The sequence below is a fragment of the Trichechus manatus genome, unplaced genomic scaffold, assembly GCF_000243295.1.
Source record: "Trichechus manatus latirostris isolate Lorelei unplaced genomic scaffold, TriManLat1.0 scaffold00046, whole genome shotgun sequence".
NCBI classification, from domain to species: domain Eukaryota; kingdom Metazoa; phylum Chordata; class Mammalia; order Sirenia; family Trichechidae; genus Trichechus; species Trichechus manatus.
The window spans coordinates 3,047,380-3,064,916 of NW_004443982.1; the positions used below are offsets into that span (position 1 = coordinate 3,047,380).

Here is a 17,537-nt window from a genome sequence, read left to right on the forward strand (position 1 = left end):
ATGGCACTGTGAAGATTAAATAAGGTAATTCATGTGAAACAAAAACAAAAACGTTGCCATTGAGTCGATTCCGACCCTACAGAACAGAGTAGAACTGCCCCCATAGGGATTCCAAGGAGCGGCTGGTGGATTCGAACTGCCGACCTTTTGGTTAGCAGCTGAGCACTTAACTGCTCTGCCGCCAGGGCTCCAAAAGCACTTATAAAAAGCACATGGTAAGTACTCAGTAAGTGACAGCGACCATTATTCTCTTTGTCCACCTCAGTCAAATAAGAATACTTTACTAAGGAATGAGGACTCAAAGAAATACATGCAAAGAAGTCCAGCCCACTTGCAGCTCAGGGTCTTTTCTGTTTGACTTTCTAGGCTGTCTAGTTTCTTTCACAATTCCTCCCTCTCATGCCTAGTCCAAGCTGCAGCCATTCTAATAGCTTATCTGATCACTGTAAAGGCAGAGTCTTCCTGCCTGGTTCTCTAAGCATAGCTTCAGGTCCAGGCTCAACCCAAAACCACACTTCTGGCAGCTAGCTCCCCATGCTCTCTAGTTCCCACAACCAGAAAAAAAAATCTCTCAAAAATTGCACTCTTTATGACTCCAGCCTTTCTACTCCTGCATACAGCCTGAAATTACTAGCCTTTCGTCTTTCTCACAATTTTTCACATCATTCCAGTCTCTGCCACCTGCCCAACTATACACCTTCCCTGAGTAAAACCTGTCTTGCTTCTTAATCCATTGGTAAGCTTTCTACCATCCGTCTCCTGGCAAATACTCCAGATATTAGAGATCTACTGTTTTTGTTAGCTGCCATCAGGTTGGCCCCAACTCATGGCAACCTCATGCACAATGGAAGGAAATGTTGCCCAGTCCTGTGTTATCCCCATGATCGGTTACAGATCAGACCATGTGATCTGTAAGTTTTAACCGGCTGATTTTCAGAAGTAGACCACCAGGCTTTTCTTCCTAGTCCATCTTAGACTGGAAGCTCCGGTGAAACCTGTTCAGCATCATAGCAACGTTTAAGCCTTCACTGACATACAGGTGGTGGCTGCACATGAGATGCACTGGCCGGGAACTGAACCTGGGTCTCCTGCATGGAAGATGAGAATTCTACCACTGAATCACCACTGCTTCATCATTAGAGATCTGGGAACATTTAACACAGGATATTAACTTTTGTCTCTAAACACAGTTGGGTGAAGGAATTATTCATTACCAAGAAGACATTCAGATGAATCCTTTTACTTCTTATATCTCAGGCAAAATCCCTCTTTTTGGGGGGAGTGGGCTAAAATCAGCCTGAAGGATTTGAGGATATATTTTAATCAAAACATTTTTTATATAAACAGCAGGCAACTTACACTGTCTCCACTTCAAGCATAAGACTAGACCTGCATTTCTCCTCAGGTCCTTAAGAAAAAAATTCTGGAAAGTGTAGCCTAATATTCACTTACAATATTTAAGCAAGTTGAATGAGAACAACAACTATCAAGACATTTAAATTTTTAATTGTGGTCTGCAATACAATTACTATGCTACTTATGTATTAAAATACCCAGAGACCAAAATTAATGACAGAATTAAAATTGTTTCATCAAAAAAACTAATAAAATCTTGATATTTACCTAATTTAATCCTACTTATTTTCTTCGCATAAGATTTAACAGGCCTAACATCATAAAGCACCATCTCCCCCAATCCCTCTGGGCTGATGATTCCTTGCTAGCTTTTAAAGGCCCTTGATTTTTCCAGACTTCTGCCTCCTGTGCTTCAGGCCTGACCTCTCACTGCAACAATTATTATTCCTTTTATTTCTTAGTATAAATTAATAGTGTCAAGAAAAGAATCTAGTGGAACGTGGTTTTATTATAGCTTGTTGTAAACAAGTCAAACAGTATAGAAGGGCATCAAGTGAAAAATGAAAACCCCTACCCCTGCAAGCCCTAATCTCCCAAGTAACGACTGCTAACTGTTCCTTGTACATCATTCCAGAAATTTTCTATGCAAATTTAAGTAAGTATACATATATATGGAGCCCTGGTGGTGCAGTGGTTAAGAGCTCGACTGCTAACCAAAAGGTCGGCAGGTGGAACCCACCAGCCGCTCCCTGGAAACCCTATGGGGCAGTTCTACTCTGTCGTATAGGGTCGTTACGAGTCGAAATCAACTCAAGAGCAATGGGTTTGGTTTTTATACATATATATAAACTCTTCTATCTATCCTATAATACCTCCCCCCTTCTTTCTGCTGTATAAATGGGATCATATAATACATACCATTCTGCAATTTTTTTTCCACTAAAAATATATCTTGTACATCATTCCCTGTCATTATACATAGATCTCTTGTTTTAATGAAATGCACAGCAATTCCAGTGTGTATATACCATGATTAATATAACCAGTTTCCCATGACAGACATTTTAAGATTGTCAACAGTATAAAGATAGCAACAATGGAGGCAACCAACAACCTTGTAACAAGTGACCTTAGTGCAGTTCCTTTTTAGAATAGATTCACTGGGTCAAAACGTATACACATTTTACATTCTAAGGACTTCTAAGCTGCCCTCCAAATGGGTTCTACCAATTTATATTCTCACCAACAGTATATAGAGGTAGGCCTTTAAATCAATCATCTGGTCTGAAGTTCCTGCAGCCCAATTAGGGAACTAGATATTTGACACAAAAACAGCAAAGCACTGATTATTTTGTCACATCTCTTTTTTTTTTTTAACTCAGTCTAGAAAGCCAAGTGAACAGTTGGTGGCAGCCACACCCTGCTGTGATTAGCCTTGTCCTAGTCCAAATGCAAATTCAGAGGGTGCTATTCCTCAGAATTAACCCAGCTCTTAAATAATGAATTCCTTGGGTGCAGAGATTTACTGAGTCAATTCAGCATAGAAAAGAAACCTATAATGCTCCTGGCAATACCAAGCATAATTATCTCTAACACCAGGGGTGCTACATAATAGTGTGATATAAGGTGGTTTCTACTTGTCCACAGTTAAAAGCCTGGGTCTAGGAATTAGCAATGGAGATACACTTTGAATACATAAGGATTCAGTACATCAGCATATTCATGGCATGGAATGATCTGATTGAGAGATATTTCTAGTTACAGAGAATGGGGTTATTCCAGTGATACTGAACCTCTGTAAGCACCACAACAAAGAATCTAGTGAATCACTTCTAGAATAGCACACGTATAACATTTTAAATTTTGCAAAGCACCTTAGCATACCTTACCTCATTTGATCAAGGCAATCATGGTAGGAAGGCAAGGCAGTTATTACTCATTAAATAAAGACTAAATGGGCACTCTCTGCTAGGCACCTGGTATAGGAAGATGAATGAGGACCCCCCCCCCCCTTCACTGGTCACCCTGCCCTATCCAATCTATGTGCAAGGCCTTCACATTGCACTTAGAATACTTGGTAACATGGCCTACAAAACCTTGTATGATCTGCTCCCTGCTCATCCTTCCAGTTTCATCTCATGCCCTTTTATACCTCATTCACTACAGCCTAGCCACACTGGACTACACTGGGAAAGAACCCAGCTTCTTTCCACCTCAGATATTTTCACTTCGCTTCCTCTACCTGGAATGCTCTTCCCTCAGCTCTTTGGCTGAATAACTCCTACTCATCTTTTAGGTCTCACCTGAACTTGTCACTTCCTCCCAGGCCCTCCTTCCCCCAGTAAATTATGCCTCATCTATTTTTTTTTTTCATAGTACTTTACTCTCATAGGGAAACCCTGGTGGCATAGTGGTTAAGAGCTACAGCTTCTAACCAAAAGGTCAGCAGTTCGAATCCACCAGGCACTCCTTGGAAATCGTACAGGGCAGTTCTACTCTGTCCTATAGTGTCCACTATGAGTTGGAATTGACTCAACAGCAACGGGTCTGGGTTTTTTTGTTACTTTCATACGGAGCCTTGGTGGCGCAATGATTAAAGTAATCGACTGCTAACCAAAAGGTTGGCAGTTTGAAACCACCAGCGGCTCTGCAGGAGAAAGATGTGGCAGTCTGCTTCCGTAGAGATTTACAGCCTTGGAAACCCTATGGGGTCGCTATGAGTTGAAATTAACTTGATGGCAGTGGGTTACTTTCATAGCACTTACTTTATAATTATTTGTTTATTAGTTTGCATTTCAACTCCCCCACAAGACTGTAAGGCTTAGAAGGACAAGAATTGTGACTTCTGTGTTCACTGCTATAATCCCTAGCACCTACCTACCACAATGTCTGCCACACAGCAGATATGAAAAACAAAATATTGAATAAATACAGCCAGTGCCCTCGAGGGGTATACAATATAGTAAGAAAACACACAAAGAAGGGGAGGGCTAATTTTACCAGAGGATGGGAGAGATTTCAGAAAAAGACTACATAGAAGAGGTGATCCTTGAGCAGATGGTTGAAAGATGAGTAGATGTTTGCCAGAAATGCTTCCTACTGAAATGGTCTAGGCTACCAGAGGTGGACTGGAAGTAGGGTAAGAGCAAAGAATGTATGATGCCAGTCTTAGTTATCTAGTGCTGCTATAACAGAAATACCACAAGTGGATGGCTTTAACAAACAGAAATTTATTTTCTCACAGTTTAGGAGGCTAGAAGTCGGAATTCAGGGAGCCAGCTCTAGGGGAAGGCTTTCTCTCTCTGTCAGCTCTGGAGGAAGGTCCTTGTCTCTTCAGCGTCTGCTTCCTGGACCATTAGAGATCTCCATGTGGCTTGGCATCTCTCTTCTCCCATCTTTGCTCTGCTCGCTTGTTTAATCTCTTTTATAGCTCAAAAAAGACTGACTCAAGATACACCCTACACTAATCTTGCCTCACTAACATAACAAAGACAACTCAGTCCCATATGGGATTATAACCACAGGGATAGAGGTTAGGATTTACAACACATATTTTGGGGGGACACAATTCAATCCATAACACTGCCTCTCGTATTTGTGGCTTTGATATCTAGGTGTATGGTAGTACAATCATTCAGCATAGGTAACATAAAAGAAGACGGCACCGTTATTATTACCAGGGTATAAAGCCCAAGGAAAAAAAGGCTTTGGCAGAGTTGGGAGAATGGATGGCAGCAATCCCCCTGCCCATCAGCTTCTTACCACTCTCAAACTAAATAGAAAAGGTCATGATTCCAACCTGGGAATATTCAGTGCTGAGTCATATGTGGTCACAGGTCAGGCCTGTGAGGTGGAAGGACCACAAGACTCTGCCTAGACAGGGCCAGGGGGTTTCTCTACATCTGAACACTTTTTTGGCCAGAAGACGTCAATAATGTAATTTAATGTGCTTTATCTTTCTGTGTGGAAGCCAGAGAAGAGGGAAAGTGAGGGGAGGGGAGTTCAGCACCCAGAGGATCTCACATGCCTGGTAATATCTATTTTGTTTCCACTGGATGGTCCTTGCCCTGGATTTATTTTTAATTTCTCTGTGTTGCAATTTATGTTCCTCATGGAAGTAGTCAGGGCAGAAATCCTAAATAAATAAAATAAAATAAAATGCCTGAATGGTATTAGGTTGAAAAACATCAAATATGACATTACTAAGGAGGTTTCCTCATACTCTTAACTACTCAACAGGTTCTCTGATCTGGCCACAGGTCTATAAACAGCTGGAATATTAATAGAAGGTAGAAAAAATAGGAAGAATCTGACATTTGTTGCCACCCATAGTGAAACTTTCTAGTTCTCCCTCCCCCTACCTCCAATACATGCACAGAATAGCATTACATGAAACAGGAAACTCTGAATCATAATTCTGGTTAAAACACAAGAACCTATAGTTTATTTCAAAAATGCTAACATAGTGACATGAAAAAAAAAAAACACACCCTGGAAGCCTCAATGAAAAAACAATTCTTTGGAAAAAAACCCAAACTTTTCAAACTAGCAATAAAGCATAGTAGGGAGAGACTAATATTTAGCAGAAAATTATAAAATACCCAATGCTAGGGAAGGCAGTGTAATGCAATAGGTCTATATAAGTAAACAGAGACCATGCAGGTGAGCGCACCAGCAAGCTAAACAGCATTATCAGGAGACCCAGGGTCTAGTCCTGGCTCTATGTACCATGGAACATCTGTGTGACCTAGAGTAAGTCTCACTGGGCCTCAGTTTCTTCCTTTACAAGATAAGGCACTTGAACCAGAGCACCTCTAAAGATCCTTTCCAGTTTAAAAACATCTCTTTTACAACATATCTAACTTTATTTTTATGTCACAATTCTAATACAATCAGAAGATCTACTACAGGCCAGACATTTCAATGACTATCTCATTTTATATACAAACTTGTGAAATAAATATTATATCATGTTGTGTACTATAATAGTAAAGGTCAACATTTGTGACTGCTTAACTATTCAAAGGACTGTATATATGTGTATTAACTCACTTCATCCTCCTAATAATCCTGAGTAGGTATTATTATTAACCCCATTTTACAGATGAAGAGAGTGAGGCACAAAGAGATTAAATAACTTGCCCAAAGTCACATAGCTGGTAGTAACAGAGCCAGAATACAAACCCAGGGAGTCTAGCTCCAGAGTTTGTGCTCTTTGCCACTATACTTTACCCCAGATGAGACAATTGAGGCTTTCAGAGTTTAGGTAACCTTGACTACCAAATGGCAGACCCAGGGTTCAGATCCAGGCATATCAGATTCCAAGGCCTGTGCTCCTTCCCCAACTACATGCTTGGGAAAGAATGGTTGTCTCTTAAAGAATAACTTTATGAAAGATTGTTTTTGTTTTATTCCCTAACCAATGCTTTTCATCAGAACCCATCCCCTCTACTTCCCCCTCTGAGGAGTTGTGTAAGGACAATAGGTGAAGAGAGTTGAACTTATTTCTTGAGTGCCTGCTAGAGGTGAAACACTGTGCCAGACACAGAGGGGAAAAGGGCTCTGCTTTATTACTGCAGTTGTAACAACATGACTTTAGTTCGAGAGCCACACAACTATCCAGATTTCATACCAAAGCTCTGTCATCAATTTACTGACTGCTTTGTGATGCTCCCTCCTGGCTCCCCATGTGTTAGCTAAATCACCAGAGTGTTTACAAATATACTATCATTTGCTAAAAAAAAAAAAAAAAAAAAACTCCACAAGGTTGAAACATATACTTCCTTAGGATTTGATGCCAACAGAACTGTTTCTCATTCCAACTATTCATTACAACTTTCCTCTGCCTTACTTCCAGGCTTACCCTGACATATTCTGCCGCCTCACCTTATTATGTAATCCTCACATTAGATTAATTTTCATTTCCCACTTTTTGTACAATCTCCCCATCACCACTTTTACTCCCAGGAGAGTTTTGGGAGTTAAAGAGCAGAGATGGCCAAAAATTACAAGAGTATCTGAGAAAGTATTAATAGCAAATAGCTGCTCTAAACAAGTTCTCGGAGTCTTCGTTTCTTTCTTTCTTTCTGTTTTAACTGGGAGGGTAGAGGGGAAGCAGAGAGTGGCTAAAGCAGTTGTCTAGGAGCCCACACACTTCACCCTTGTTGGAGGCACTCATTAAGAGTTTACTGACTCTTATTTTAGATCTCATTTTAAAATAACTTGCTTTCTAGTTATACATGTAATACATATTCATTATGTAAAATTCAGAAAATAAACAAAAGTATTAAAAAAGAAAAAAAAGTATATTCTGAAACCTGGAGATAACCACTTTCACAAATTTGAATCTTTTCCTTTCATCCTATATTTACCTTTACATCCATAGGAGTATATGTAACATGTAAACATACTGATAAACACACACTTAAAAAAGACAGAAATGGCATAATTCCATACTTTGTCCTTTTCCATTATATCATGAAGATTTTCCTTTGCATTAGTTAATCTTGATTTTTAATAGCCAGATATCATACTGTATCGACACATCACAATTTACTTATATTTCCCTATTATGGAAACTGTGTTCAGTTTTTCACTGTTATAAATACCTTATATAAAGCTGTGTACATCTCTGACACTACTTTCAAAAATTGTACTTTGTAAAGTTAACAAATAATCCATGTTGTTTATAGAAAAATTGGAAGATACAGATAAGCAAAAATATCAACTGTAATTTCTTTTTAAATATTTTGTGTATATCCTCTCAGACTTTTCTTTATATTATACAAAGACACACACATAGTATATTAAAACGGAATCATACCATTATTAATAAAAACAACAATAATAATAGCTACCATGTATTGAAGGAGCCCTGGTAGCACAACAGTTAAGCACTCGGCTGCTAACCTAAAGGTTGAGAGTTCAAATCTACCCAGCGGCTCCACATGAGAAAGACCTGGTGATCTGCTCCCATAAAGATTACCAAAACCAAACCCATTGCTGTCAAGTCGATTCTGACTCATAGTAACCCTATAGGACAGAGTAGAACTGCCCCATATGGTTTCCAAGGCTATAATCTTTAGGGAAGCAGAATGTCACATCTTTCTCCAGCAGAGCAGTTGGTGGGTTTGAACTGCCAACCTCTCAGTTAGCAGCCAAGCACTTAACCACTGCACCACCAGGGCTCTTTCCTGTAAAGATTACAGCCTAGAAAACACTATGAGGCAGTTCTACTCTGTCACATGGGCTCACTATGAGTCGAAAGCAACTCAACGGCACCCAACCACCACCACCACCATGTATTGAGTACTTACCACATGCCAAGCACAGTGATTTTCTCATTTAATCCCCCCAATAACCCTAAGGGTTGGCTCAGTAGTCCCCACACTTGTCTGCATACTGCAAACACCTGGGGAGCTCCAAAAATACTGATATGTCCCATCCTCAGATTATGATTTACTTTGTTTGGAGTGAGGTATGGGCCTTGGGAGTTTTAAAAGACCCCCAGGTGAGTTTAACGGGCATACAAGTTGGGAACTGCTAGGTTTGCTACTATCTTATCCCTATTTTGGAGTCCTTGGGTGGTGCAAATTGGTAAGCGCTCGGTTGCTAACCAAAAAGTTAAAGGTTCAAGTCCACCCAGAGGCATCTCGGAAGAAAGGCCTGGTGATGTACTTCCAAAAAATCAGCCATTGAAAACCCTGTGACACACAGTTCTACTCTGACATACACAGGGTCACCAAGAGTCAGAACTGAATAGATGGCAACGTGTAAATTGAGGAACACTAAGTGGGAAACCCTGGTGGCACAGTGGTTAAGAGCTTGGCTGCTAACCAAAGGGTCGGCAGTTTGAATCCACCAGCCGCTCCTTGGAAACCCTATGGGGCAGTTCTACTCTGTCCTATAGGGTTGCTATGACTTGGAGTTGACTCGATGGCAATGGGTTTGTCTTTTTTTTTTTTAAGATAAGTAGGAGCCCGGGTGGCACAGTGGCTAAGCAGTCGGCTGCTAACTGAAAGATAGGCACTTCAAACCCACTAGCCACTCTGTGGGAGAAAGATGTGGCAATCTGCTTCCATAAACATTTACAGCCTTGGAACCCCAGCTCTACTCTGTCCTATAGGATTGCTATGAGTTGAAATTGACTTGACAGCAACGAGTAAGGTAAGTAACATACCCAACATCACACAGCTGATAATAGTGTATTCAGGATTTGAATCCAGGTCCAAGCCCAGAGCCTATACTTTTAACTGATAACTTCAAATCAGCTTTTTTCCCTATTAAACATTATATCATGAACCTATTTCTATGTTAATAAATAACTCTACATTATTATTTTAGTAACTATAGTATTCCGTGGAAACCCTGCTGGCATAGTAGTTAAGTGCTACGGCTGCTAACCAAGAAGTCAGCAGTTCAAATCCACCAGGAGCTCCCTGGAAACTCTATGGGGCAGCTCTACTCTGTCCTACAGGGTCGCTATAAGTCGGAATCGAATTGACAGCAACAGGTTTGGTTTTGGTATAGTATTCCGTTGTATAGATGTATCATAATACGTGATCAATTTTTCCTATTATAAAAAATGCTGTAATTAATATCCTTGTTGATACATCTTTGTGCATATCCTTATCTCCTTAGGATAAATTCCAAGGAAAGAAATTGCTAGGTCAAAAGGTAAACACATTTTTTAAAGCATTGATAAATACTGACAAATTGACATTCCCACCAGAAGTGTATAAGAATGCCTGCTTTCTTGTAGTCTTGCCAGCACTGAGTTTTGTCATTCCTTTTTCTCTGCAAATTATGTTGGAGAAAATGGTAAGCCATTTTAATTCCCCTTTCTTTGATTACTACTAAGATAGAACATATTTTCATGTTTATTGGACATTTGGGTTTCTTCTTTTATGTACTTTCCTATTCCCATCTGTCATGGATTGAATTATGTCCCCCTAAAAATGTGTGTATCAATTTGGCTGGGCCATGATTCCTGGTATTGTGTGATTTTCCTATATGTTGTAAATCCTGCCTCTATGATGTTAATGAGGGAGAATGGGTGGCAGTTGTGTTAATATGGCAGGACTCAAGTCTGTAAGACTGGATTGTGTCCTGAGGCAATCTCTTGAGATACAAAAGAGAGAAGTAAGCAGAGAGACAGGGGGACCTCACACCACCAAGAAAGCAGTGCCAGGAGTAGAGCGTGTCCTTTGGACCCGGGGTCCCTGCGTGGAGAAGCTCCCAGTCTACGGGAACACTGATGAGAAGAAGGCCGACAGAGAGAGAAAGCCTTCCCCTGAAGCTGATGCCCTGAATTTGGACTTTTAGCCTACCTTACTGCGAGGAAATAAATTTCTCTTTGTTAAAGCCATCCATTGTGGTATTTCTGTTATAGCAGCACGAGATGACTAAGACACCAGCCTTCGCACATTTTTCTAGTACAATACTTGTATTTTTCTTATTGCTCTGGAAGTCTGTGTGTGTTAAGGATAATGAGTCTTGTTGCAATTGTTTCTAGTTTCCTCATTAACTTTATGGTTTTGTGCAGAAATATTAAATTTTTATATAATCTATTAATCTTTTTCTTTACTTTTCTATCTTTGATACTACACATACAAGTATCTTCCTTACTCCAAGATTATAATAAATATTCTCCTATATTTTTTAGTTTTTTTTTTTTTATCATTTCTCTTTTTTGTAAACTGCTAGCTCTCAAATGTAGCAGTTCCCAATTGGGATTACACATTACAACTGCCTAGAGAGCTTCTTTCTTTAAACGCTCAGGTCTTAAGACTGAATCACAATTTGGAGCAATGAGGCCTGAACAGGAATATTTTTAAAAGCACCACAGATCATTACAATGCACATTCCTCCCCCCTTTATTAAGAAACACTATTTTAATCCTTTTAAATTTATGGTGGTGTCAACCTTTCCAAATTAAGTAATTATTACTTCAGCACAATTGTTAAATAAATCATTTCTCCATTAATTTAAAATGTTACATTTATCCAAGTTGATAAACTCTATGAGAGCAGAAATCATACCTTTTTTTTTAACATTTTATTGTGGTTTAGGTGAAAGTTTCTACAGCAAATTAGTTTCCCATTCAACGATTTATACACAAATTATTCCGTGACATTGGCTGATGTCCCCTGCAATGTGTCAGCACTCTCACCATTTCCACCCTGGCTTTGCTATTTTCATCCCTCCAGTTTCCCTGCCCCTCTCTGCCTTCATCTTTGCTTTTGGGCAAATGTTGCCCATTTGGTCTCTCTCTAGTTGACTATTCTAAGGAGCACGCTCCTCATAGTGTTATTATTTTATAGGCCAATCTATTATTTGGCTGAAAGGTGGCCTCCAGGAGTGGCTTCAGTTCCAAGTTAAAAGGGTGTTTTAGGGCGATAGTCTCGGGAGTTCCTCTAGTCTCTATCATTCCAGTAAGTCTGGTCTTTTTCATGAATTTGAGTTTTGTTCTACATTTTTCTCCCATTCTAACTGGGACCTTCTATCGTGTCCCTGGTCAGAGCAGTCAGTAGTGGTAGCCGGGCACCATCTAGTTCTTCTGATCTCAGGCTAGAGGAGGCTGTGGTTCATGTGGGCCATTAGTCTTTTGGACTAATTGCTTCCTTGAGTCTTTGGTTTCCTTCACTCTCCTCTGCCCCAGAGAGGGACAAGACCAATAGTTCTATCTCAGATGGCCACTTGCAAGCTTTTAAGACCCCAGATGCTACTTGCCACAGTAGGATGCAGAACATTATCTTTTTGAACTATGTTATGCCAACTGACCTAGATGTCCCCCAAGACTACTGAATCATACCTGTTTTTACTGACTATTGCATCTCCAGGGCCCAGCATAATGCCTGGTGCACAACTAGTGTTCAATAAATGTTAACTGAATAAATAAATAACACCTAACAATACAAGCATCGTACCTCATCCCACCCCAAACTGCCTAGTCTTCTCTTTAATACTTTGTTGACAATTAGACCAATAAAACTGATATTATGCCCAGTACAGTCTCTTCAAAGTGGCCTGGAAATGTATTAGAAAGTTTTATCAACTGAAGTCAAAATAATAATGTTAGCCATATTTAAGAGGTATAAGAATTCTGATCAAATGTTCCATGGAAGAACTCCAGGGTCAGAACTAGATAGCACTGACCCAAGCAACTAAGGAGATTTGGGTTCTCGCAGCTCTTAGAACTCCTCAACTAGCTCCAGAGACTAACTCCGAAGCTTCCTTGAACTGAGAGTGAAACAGTTCCTACATTCCCTTTTCTACCAGCCCATGGAAAGAAAATGGGAATATAGTGTCAGGAAATCTAGGTTTTAGTCCTGTCACTACTATCAACTATTAGCTGTTTGACCTTGGGCACATGGCTTAACCTCCAGGGGTTGGGCCAGAAGTTTTCTAAGATCTCTTCAGGTCTAAACATCTAGTTAAAGACCCAAACAGACTACCACAGGATAGGGCTTGCAAAAACAACCTGAAATTATCTTCACAGAACAGAGTCCCAGTGCCAACACAGGCTATAGAAAAATAATAATATGATGTTGATGATAATAATGATAGCTATTGCTAAATTTTACTGAGCACTTATTATATGCTAGACAATATTGTAAGTATCATAATACAAATGGTACACAGTTTTATGGTACTTAATATACATATATACATACATATATTTAATCCTCACAACAACCCTATAAAGTGAGTTCTATTATTATCCCCATTTTATATAGCAGGAAACTAAGACACAGAGAGGTTAAGTGACTTGCCCAAGGTCTCACAGCACCAAGTGCTGGAACCAAGAGAGTTGAACCCAGGCCCACGCTTTTAACCACTATACTATACTATCCAAAAAAATTTCCTTATGTGGACTACTCCCTTCTTCATTAACGCTAGATAAATGAGGTTTTACTCCAATGTCATTTTAAACAGATCACGTTCCAGGATCTGAGGTTTCAAAATACATTGTTTATTAAGAAAATATAAGAATTTATTATGACTTGTTATCCATTAAAATGTTTTATTATAAAATAGCAAGAGCATTAACTATTAATGACATTTCTGTTAAATATTTTTGAAAAGAGAGAAAAACACAAGCTCTTTAGTTCCCTACCTGCACAAACTCCAGTTCCATACTTTCAAAACATCAACCTAATAGCCCACAGGTGTCTCAAGCAAAACAGGTGTAAACAAACTCACTACATGAGCTTCCCACCATCCCCATGCCCTTCATGCTTCCTCTCAGGATCCCCATCTCAGTGAATGACACCACTGGCCCCCAGGCATCCAAACTGGGTGTCAACCCAGACTCCGTTCCCCCCATAACCAGTCAGAGAACATTTCTAGAATCCATCCTCTTCTCTCCCTCCTTGCTGCCCCTGCTTCTCAGACCCTCACCATCTCTCCCCTAAACCACTATACCAGAAACCTCCCAATTGGTCTTCCTGCTTTCATTCTCTCCAGCTCCAATTCCACCTACCACTGCTGCCAAAGTAATCTTTCTAAAACAAAATGTGGTTATGTTACCTCCCTGTTTAGAATCTTTGTCGTCAGGATAGAGCATACAAGGCCCTTTATTATCTGGCCTCTGACTACCTTCCCTGCTTCATCTGAGGTCATGCCCCTACACATCTCATACTAGGCAAACGGAGCAACTTGGAAGTTCCAAAATAGTGCTTCTCTGTCTGCCCAGAATGCAATTCTCTCATTTGCCCATCCGGCAAACTCCCACTCGTTTTTTTAGATCAGCTCAAATCTCAGAGTTCATCCATCGTATTTTGCACCTCTCCCTATTATGATACTTATGCAATGTGATATAATTATTTGTTTATATGTCTGTCTTTCCCACAAGACAACCAAACCCTCCAGAGTTGTGTCTCATTCATCTTTGTATCCTGTTTGTTGAATGAAAGAATGTCTCAGAATTTAAGCAAGAGTATCCAAACTTCTCTTGATAAATAGTCATTGTGTGAGTCGAAACAGGTATACAGGCCAAACCCCATTTCAAAAAATATCTTTAAATTGACCATCATTGCCCATCAAAAATACTTGTTACGTTTGCGTGCCTACATATTTAAAGCAATAACCAACACAATAAGACGTTGTTAAGAGATACATTAGACCACCAACAAACCTACCTGTTGAACATTTATAGTTATTCAAGCTACTTCATTCTACTCAGTTAAGTGGTCTTTAACCTTTTGTTGGTCACAGATGAATTTGGGTAGTGTTTGTCTATCATTTTTAAACCCACATCCTCTTTTGATAAACATAAGAATCCCACATACTCTTGGTGATTCTGATACTCTACTGAGGGGTACCATCCTCAACCCCACTAAAAATAAAGAATAAACTTTTTACGTGGTAGCAATTCACAGGTTCACAAGAGATGTAACTCCACCAGCCGAGGTGTTGTTGAGCTTTGCTCTTGGGTAGTTCACATTATTAAAATAGGCATTTTTACCTCCGTCACCAAATATAAACACTGTAATATTAAATATGCTTTTACAAGCTGCATTAAGTCCCAGGAAATTCTTTATTGAGAAGACGAAGCCAGGGAGACACTGACATCTGTTTACCCACCTTTGAGAATCCTATGATAGAAATTTGCCGGAAACAAATGAAAAGCACAAATATAAAAAAATATTGTTTCCTCATATATAATCCCCACAAGCACATGTTTAAATGAAGGGAGTTCTTTTAAAATGCTTCTGGCACTAAATTTTCCTGCTACCTCCCTTCACCCCTCCACTTCTCCTTTAAAATAATTTGAGCTTCTAGCTTACAGCAGCTTCTTTTAAGTTAATGTGCTTTGTCCTTGCCAAGACAAAGGGTTAAATTAAAGAAACAGCTGGCTGGCTGCCACTGGCTTGGGGGGTTGGGTAAGAGTGGAGGATAGAGAAGGAGGAAAAACCAGTTAGAGGAATAAGCGCTAATTTCTTACCCTGCCACATGGCCATCTTGATCCTATCTTCTCCCAGGCTGGGGTCACAGTCTCAGGGTTTCTCAGAGCACCCCCCAGTTTAGTACGGAGTCTTGAATGGGGTGAAGATGGAAGGTGTGGTCCTGCTTTCTGGAAGATGCTAGAACCCCCCAGCCCTGAAAAATGTAAAAAGAAAAATGAATACATAAATGAAAAAATACATTTCAAATCCTTGAAAATTATCTCCTGCTCCTCTCTGAATCTCGCTTTCAAAGATATGCAGACACAGGCAGTGTCACGTTTCCCCGTAAGCAGCAAGAATTGCTGAAGAAAGAGAGAATCAATCGGGAAATCTAGAGTCAATCAATTTTGCTACTCAGTGCTGTACAATTCTGCATGAATCACTGGATCCTCAGTAAATGGGTTTCAGAATCTTAAAGGTTGGGTGGTTGGATAACAGCTAAACGTCTTTCCCATCTTGAAGTTCCACGCTTCTGGGAATGAAGAGCAGTATAACATCCAACCCTCAAATACCCAACGTTACATTAAAAATCAGTAGAAAGGAGAGCGAATGTTGTGAATACTTAAAGTTTTAAAATAGATCTTGCATTAAAATATAATAATAATAAAAAGTTAAACGTGATGGTGTTTTTGGCTCATGGTTCTTCCGCCCCACCTCGTTATACTTTTCCACAATTAACGAATTTCCTATAGTGAGCATATATTCCTTTTATAAGCAGGGAAAAAAATGAACCAAAAAAGAGAAAAATGTAAAAATATAAGACTAGTTTAAGTAAAACCAAATTAATTCAGCTAATTCCTATTTTTAAAACTTCAAATCCAGTCTTAGGACAATACTATTTGTAAAGATATGAAAGGAGCTAGGGATGGGAGAAAAAGTGAGATGTTTGACTGCTTGATTCAGAGATTTAATGTATTGGACACTTGTGCTTGTCCATTTAAACAAGTTCTTAGTTAATAAATTGGTCTTCCTTATTTAGCATACAAGCCAATTTGCTTTTTCTAAGGAAAAGTCCTCACCTTTCTGACCTGGTGAACATCAAAGTAGGTTGTTATTTCCATAGCTTTTATACAATCAACACCTCCATCCCCAAAGTGAAACCGCTAAAAAACAAACACTGAAAGACCAATACTAACTTAAGAATCATCATTTTGGCCTTCTTTAATGACTTTTTTTTTTTAAGGATTAATGTACACACTAGTCTCAAAAAATACCGCTAGAGAAAAGACAATGATTTGGTTAAGGAACGGTTCAAGAAGTCCAGGAAATCTAGGAACTCATATATTCCCAGGATGAATTCACCAGGAAAAATCGCCCCGGTGACTTATCTGGAACCTAGGGCAGTTTGTTTTGGTTTGCCTTCCTCCTCCACTCCTATTTTACATGCAGTTAGGAAGTACTGATCTGAGCCTAATGGGACAAGGCGAAAATTTAACATCTCTTAAGTTAAACCTGGGTAGTTGCTAACAAATGCATGAAGTTTATATAAAGTGGATCTTACTGGCTTTTTGTGCTCCAAACTTCTGGATTTCCCTCGATTACTCGAAGGAGCTTACACTGACGTTATCACACGAGCGTACACGCAACTTCTCTGGAACTCCAGGAAACTGATTTGCTATGAAATGTTAATAAAGGTAAACGCACGTCAAAGTAAAGGCAAAAGCTTTCCCTCTAAGGGTAAAGGAGCTCAAGCGCAAGCCTCGAAAGTCTGGAGAGAACCATCCACGCGCGTTAAGTGGGAAAAGGAAAACGCGCAGCAACTCCTTTTCTGAGAGTTTGGACTCAGCTTCGCTAAGATCCACATAAACCCGCGAGTCCAGAGCAGGAAGAAGAAGAATGGGCCTCGACAGAGCTTTACCAGCAAAAGCCATCCTGCCCTGGTCCTGGAAAGGGGACACATGCAACTAACTACCCACATTCAAAACCCAGGCGGGCTTGGCACCGCTCTGCGAGGAAACTTCGCTCAGGCAGGTCAGGGACCCTTGCTCGGAGAACAGGGTTGGGCTCCCGGCAAGATGCCGCCCCGCACTGGCTGGAACCAGCCTCGCTAACTCCTCCAAGTGCCAGGCAGCCGCGGCCGGGCACGGGAATCACCTATCTCCCTGGGCCGAGCTGGCAGGGGAGCGCTCCGCCGGGGTCGCTGCGTTCAGCGGGTGCTCAGAGAGTGGGCCAGGGAACCGCGGTGCCGCGAAGAACCTGTTGGGGAAGGGACAGCCCTTTTGTCTTTACCTG

At 40.2% G+C, this 17,537-nt stretch overlaps 1 protein-coding gene across 1 annotated transcript in view; it reads right to left on the reverse strand.

The window, feature by feature from the left end:
- The window catches only part of CLCN5 (chloride voltage-gated channel 5), a 211,070-nt gene extending 193,908 nt beyond the window's left edge, over positions 1 to 17,162 (reverse strand). The window contains exon 1 of the mRNA XM_004376831.3: positions 15,305 to 17,162. Within this exon, the coding sequence (XP_004376888.3) occupies positions 15,305 to 15,320 (16 nt within the window). The 5' untranslated portion in view covers positions 15,321 to 17,162. The remainder of the gene's footprint in view (positions 1 to 15,304) is intronic.
- Positions 17,163 to 17,537: the final 375 nt, after the last annotated feature.